At 30.6% G+C, this 6589-nt stretch overlaps 1 protein-coding gene across 1 annotated transcript; it reads right to left on the bottom strand.

Annotated features, from left to right (window-relative positions):
- Positions 1 to 2943: 2943 nt before the first annotated feature.
- Positions 2944 to 5348, bottom strand: LOC136087764 (uncharacterized). Its single transcript, XM_065811230.1, has 2 exons — positions 4988 to 5348; positions 2944 to 4782 (listed from the first exon to the last, which is right to left on the bottom strand). Exon 2 carries the CDS (start codon positions 3937 to 3939, stop codon positions 3322 to 3324), a length of 618 nt encoding a protein of 205 aa, XP_065667302.1. The 5' UTR covers positions 3940 to 4782; positions 4988 to 5348; the 3' UTR covers positions 2944 to 3321.
- Between the last annotated feature and the right edge of the window lie 1241 nt (positions 5349 to 6589).

The following is a 6589-nucleotide window of genomic DNA, read 5'->3' as shown; positions in this document are numbered from 1 at the left end:
ATATCTTATTATTATTATTATTTTTTTTTATCGATTTCTATTAAATGTTAAGTTAAATTTTTTGTTTGTTTGTTTTATTAGGGGTATTTTTTGTTATTTTTATATTTAAATTTTTAATTTAAAAAAATTTCTTATAATTGCTTAATTTGTTTATTGTAGGCTTTAGCTTTATTTTCAGCGAGTGTTCGTTGTTTAAATTTATTAGTGGTTCGTTTCTGGAAATTATTTTGCCTATAAAGTTACCTGTTGCTCGTGTATTGTATTTATTTATATTGTTTTTAAAAAAGTGTGCTGTGAAATGTTCTAGAACGAGACTTAGTTTATATTTAAACATGAAAAGTATATTTTGATGAACATTTATTTGAAATATATTTAGTGCGTTCATTTGTTCCATGAAATGATTGAGCATGAGTAAATAAGTTTTTGCTGTGTCTTAAAGCGTTTTTTTTTGACGTAAGGAAAGTGGTTCTAATTTAGATTTGTGGGTACTGCTACATGCTATATTTGTATACAAGAAATAGCTATGTATGAATGAAAAGTAAACAAGTTTTAGACTTTTTTGTGACAAAAATGGTTGTGTCTTGTAGAGTAAACCTATGTTCTTGATATGATATATCTACGTTCTATGATGTTTTTGTCATTATGTAGTTTATGTGGGGTTTCCAAGATATGTATTCATCAATTATAACCCCTAAAAACTTTGTATTCAGAGCTATTTTGATGGTTATATTTTTTATATTAATTGTTGGTAGGTTCAGGGGTATTTTTTTAATTTGTTGAGATTATAGTGGATTAGTATATACTTAGTCTTTTCTATATCGAGTTACAGTTAATTTGATTTAAACCATATATGTCAATTTTTTTTAGTTCATTGTTTTTATTTAGTATTTGTTTTTTCAAAGAGGTCTTCGATTGTCTTTGATGAGCAAAATAAGTTTGTATCGTCGGCAGGCATTACAGTTTTAAAGATATTAGATGCATTTGGAAGATCGTTTATATTAAATAAGAAACAAAAGAGGAGCAAGAATGGAACCTTGGGGTACACCACATTTTATTTTTAGTAAACTTCAATTGCTTTTTCTATCTATAATAGCACACTATTGTTTGTTATTAAGGTAGTTTTTAATTTATTTTAAAGCTTAATTTTTTATACTATAGTTTTTCATTTTTGTCAGTAAAATCTCATGATTGACGGTGTCAAACGTCTTTGACATAAAGATCCTTTATGTGAATTTTTTTTAAATGATTTACATATCCTATTTTGAGAGGTTAAGGATTGCATACTCTGTTGAGCGTAGCTTTTGGAAACCATATTGATCTTTATTGATAATTTTGTTAGTTTTTATTTATTCATTTAATTTTTTGTCGATTATTCGTTCTATAAGTTTTGAGATTACCGAAAAGATTGAGATTGGTCTATAATTGTTTAAAGAATTGGTTTCTCCCGATTTATAGATTGGTACAATTTTTGAGTTTATCAGTTACAATCCCTGTTGTAACTGATGAATTAAATACTAGGTAAATTGGATTACGTATCTACTTAAAAATATCTAACATTACATTGCAAGAAATGTCATCGATCCCTGGGGACTTAGTTTTAAGTAATTTCATTCCTATTTCAAGTTCGTTTTAATTTAGTTCATTGATATTTAAGGAGCAGTATGAGCCTGTTAAGTAACTTTTACATGTATTATTTGGGCATTGAATTTTTGATGCAAGATCAGCACCAATGTTGGCAAAATAGTTGTTAAATTCGTTTGAAACATCCCGTATATTGTTTGATTCATTTTCATTAGTTATTACTCTAGAAGGCATTTTGTTAAAATTAGATTTACTTTTACCAATTATTTCCTTCATAATGTCCCATGTCTTTTTTAAGTTTCCATTAAAAATTTTGTATTTGATTAGAATTATGTATAATTTTATGTTGTTTTTTTTGTATTTTTGAAACAGGTTTTTTATTGCTTGTAGAGGGATATGTTCGCTTTGCTTCTATTTTTTAAGTATTTTACGCAAATTTTTTTTTTGTTTTGATAATTTTCTCATTTCTTTTGTAATCCAAAGACAATTTAAATATTTTGCTTTTATTTCTTTTTCTTAAGTTTGGAAAAATTATATTATATTGTAGGATAAATAAATTTATAAAGGTAATGTACGCAGAGTTTGTGTTTCCTAGGTTACACCTTGGTAGACCTTTTGCCGATTTGTTGCCAATAGCAAGTCCTTAAGTTTTTGAGTTGACGTTTAATCGATAATTCTTTTATAACATAAGGGACCATCCATAGAGTACGTACGCAGTAAAAGTACTGATTTTGAACCCCCTCCCCCTTGTACGCACTTGAACTCTTTTAACGACCCTCCCCCCCCCCTTGCGTACGTACGCATTATTTATTCCAAAATAAAGCCCCCCTTCCTGAATGCATAAATATTTTTTTTAGTTATTTAGGTGCTCTAAGAAGTCCTAATGGTCTTATCACAGAGCACCGCCACAAGAAGAATATCAGTTATTAAGTTAGCTCTCAGTTTCCAACTTCACCGATAACGTTTATTTTCTTCGAGCGTGGATCGAACACGCAACCCTTTGGTTTGAGTCCAATGCTCTAACCACTGCGCCACGGCTGCTATAAAACATTAAAAACCAAAAAATATCTAGTTATTTCAACATTTATCTGTACTTAATTAAAAACCGGGAAGTTAATAATAAAAATAAAGAATAATATTATAAAAAAGGATTCTTGCGAGTATGCTATATTTTATATTTCCACAAATGGTGACTTTAATAAGTCAAACATATTATCAAATACAGACATGAACTCAGCTTCCACACTTTTATCGACAACCTCCTCACTGACATCTTTACTTTTATTAATATATTCACTTTTACTTACACTCTCCTCACTCTCCAATTCAATCGTTTTTTTTTTGTTTATTATGTGCTTTTTTATGCCGTTTCATTCCAGCCTCACTTGGCCAGTATTTATTGCAGTTAACGCAAACTCAGTTTGATAGCTTTTCTTTCATCGATGGGCAATACAGACCAAATGGTATTATTTTGTATTTTAATCCTTCTGTAGGTATATCATGTAGCAAAAGGCGATGTGTCAGTGGTGCAAATGTTGGTTGGTTTGATACGTTTTTAAAATATGTAGACGGCTCTATTGCTTTATAAACATTCTCGCAGTATTCGTAAATGGCTGGAAATGGAATGAAACGATGGGGTAGGTTTTTCATCCAGTTTGTTTGAAACGGTGTGTAGCATGACTTGTCTTGGCTTTTTACGATTTGAAGGCTATATCGCGATTGCTGACAACGTTTTTCTACTCAAACAGGATCAGGAGTAGATGGTTCATATGCTTTTCCAACTGGTACAGCCTGGCAATGAACAAGATACCCATCAATGACTGTTTTCTCCCAAACTTGGGCTAAAACGGTAGCCGCTTTTTGAAAGTTCTCAAGCTCCAATTTTTGGTCGATTGTTTTTCCTGAAGAATCAAGGTGGTTGCCAAAATAATCATGAGAAAGAAGTGCCATTCTTCTTTCGACGGGATTAAAGGCTGGAAGCCCAGCTGCATTTACACCATGAAGAAGGACATCTAAATCAAGCAAGCGGAAGAGATCAACAGCAGTTGCTAAGGTTTTAGGGAAGCGCGGTGCCTCATCCTGAGCTCCATCAGTCTCCATTAACATAATTGGTCTACATTCAACCAACTTGGTTTTAAAAAGCTCTCTGACATCAAAAGCATGTGTAAAAGCATTTGATGTATCGTGTTTCCCACTTCTTATGCGTATGAAAGTGTCCCCACTGTAAGATACATTTCCAGTTTTGTTAACTTCGCATATGCCATACACTGGTGGAATCAATTTGTGCTGTGGGTCAACGACAAAGTCGTAATCCATGAGTTTGACCTTGTATTCCATATGCATCAGCAATTTTCGCATTGAGTTTTCTGGACGTAATAGCTTCACTGGAACCGTGTTGACATGTTTTTTTCCTTCAGAAGTGTTTCCACGTTGTGGTAAAAGACGAAGGTACAAACAACTCCTACTCAAGGTAAAGCCTTTTTTTGTCAACTCTGTCTGAAGGTCATCCAAAGTGGAGACGCTACGAAGGCATTTTGTTCTTTGACGTTCGTCAGCTGCTGATGAGTTCTGCACAATTTTTATAATTGTTGATAAAAGCTCTGGTTGATCAACTTCAAGACGCGGTCGTCCAGGATGGTTTCGAATATACTGTTTCAAGGCACTTGACGTTTCAGGATTGTTCTGACACACAGTTTCGATACTCTCTTTAAGTTTTTGTCTTCGTTTTCTTTGACGAGCCGATTCACGAATCAATCTGAAAACAAAATTTCATTATAAAAACTTCTATACTTAAGGTTTTGCGAACTTTGGCTGATGTTGCAAAAGAAAAAGTACGCAAATTCTCATTTCAAACTAGAAATTATTATCGACAAAAAAATTATGAAAATTTCTGTCTGAAAAATATTTTAATGTATCTGTTTAACATATCTCTTGATATTTACTAGAAACCTGATAGTTAGACATTATAAAACGAAATGTTTAATAAAGAAATTATATACAATTAAATTATCTTACCTGTCCAATTTTGTATTTCTTTTCTTAAGCTTTCTTCCACAGTGTTTATTTGTTCCTTTGATACGGTAGACAAACCAGAGTCGCGTACGATTATCAAGGATGAACGTTGCGATTCAAGATCTGAGATTTTTGTTCGACTCCTAATTTGTGCCGGATTTTCTCTTTCCTTGTTGTTGGATGTTAAATCTAAATTGAAAAATACTGAAAAATGATTATAAATTCTTGGCAGTTGATACTAATCGATTTATTTTGGATATAGAAAATAGGTCTAGTGGCTAATGATAAATAAGTTTATGTGACTGCTCTATAGTCGTACGATATAGTTTGATTTATAATTTGGTTGAACTCGATGTATAGAAAATGTTTTAAAATATTACAAAAATTAAATTACCAAGTTCAATGCTTCAGGCTCTATCGTAGTTGCATTTAGAAAATTTGGCATTTCATTTGATGAAGACGGCATTGGATGAATATTTTTTTTTTTGCTAGGTGGTGAAAAGGCATTTCCCCAGAGTGACATAATTGATCCTTTCGATTTTGTTGCTTTCACTTTTAACTCGTTTACTTTTTTTTCATACAAGGATTGATCATTTTTTACTACTGCTGTTACAACATTTTTTACTCCTGTGCCTGCTGATATTGCTTTTGTTTTTAAAGCGTTGAATGCGCTTTTTTATACAACTCAATGAATTGAAGATATTTTTTCTTATTCTCTACAAATCCGTGCGGCATCTTGGTAATAATAAATATATATTTTTTTCTTTTTAATTTGGTGTTTTCAGTTTTCGAATAGAATGAAAAAGTTTTTATTGTTATCGTTTTGCTGTTAACTCATTAATTGCTCTTGCTCGCATAATAAAAAGTATTGGTTTCTATCTGCATTAAAATAACTATTTTTTAAAATTATTGTCATCGTTTTTTTAAGAGAAAAGTATTTTTGCCTTAAAACCCTATTTTAAATTCTTAAAATTCATTTAAAAGGGGGGCTTCAAATTTATTTAATGGACTAAAAACCCCAATCTTAAAAGCAATTTTATCATAATATTAGCTTATTTTTTATTATATTTAAAAATAAAAATATTAAATTCATTTAAGAGAAATGAACCACGTTGCGTAATTAAAAATAAAATACTTTTATTTAACCTCTTTTTGCTTCTCATCTCGCTTCCAATCAAATTATATTGCAAAAAATAAAAAACATTATTTGGAACAATTATCTCTCGATTTCTTTTTTCTTTTATTATTTATAAAGAGATATAAAAAAGAGTTGTGACCGAATTTAGAAAAAGAAAATATAATACTGCCTTTAACACCCCCACCCCTTGTACGCATTCGAACGCTTTTTGGTAACCCCCTCCCCCCATACCTGCGTACGTACTTTATGGATGGCCCCTAAGATTTTTGAATTATTAATTTTTGTGTAATTTTGTGATAAAGAGAAGTAGGGTAGTTAGGTTAATATGAGTACCTTGGTATTATGAGTATACTTAAAGATTTCTTAGATGCAAGCAGTGAAGTTAAAGTTGCTTTGTATTTTTCGAATCAACTTTATGTGGTGAAAACAAAAATCAGCACAATTAGCTTAAATTTATATGCTGTAATTAGCGGCTATCATCTAATTAAAACGCAATTAAATTTTTTGCGTTGTTAAAATAATGTCATCACGCATGGATAAATCTGTGGCGCGAAATTTTAGTGCTAAAATAATGAAACTAATTTTTTCGTAAAGAAAATTATGTTAGCTAAAAACACAATCTTTTTGGGTTGAAAAACAATGCATAGAACTATTTAGTTTTGACTTTATTTAAAGATGCCATTTTTGTGTAATATGAGCATGCTCAAATTACCCAGTGATTTTCATTGAAATTACCTAGTTTAAAGTCCTAAAAAAGCAGTGGTTTTAATTGGTTTTTTGAATAAAAATAAAATATAGTAAAACTTTTTAATATTCTAGCAATACTAAATATTTTTTTGTAATTTAAATTTAAAAAAA

The sequence above is a fragment of the Hydra vulgaris genome, chromosome 12 (genome assembly GCF_038396675.1).
Source record: "Hydra vulgaris chromosome 12, alternate assembly HydraT2T_AEP".
In the NCBI taxonomy this organism is placed as follows: domain Eukaryota; kingdom Metazoa; phylum Cnidaria; class Hydrozoa; order Anthoathecata; family Hydridae; genus Hydra; species Hydra vulgaris.
The sequence above is the reverse complement of the archived record's forward strand: the minus strand, read 5'-3'. Positions and strand labels throughout refer to the sequence as shown.

What these genes read in the sequence shown, in the direction of transcription:
- LOC136087764 (XM_065811230.1), bottom strand. Translation starts at nt 3,939, where the DNA reads ATGCGAAAATTGCTGATGCATATGGAATACAAGGTCAAACTCATGGAT.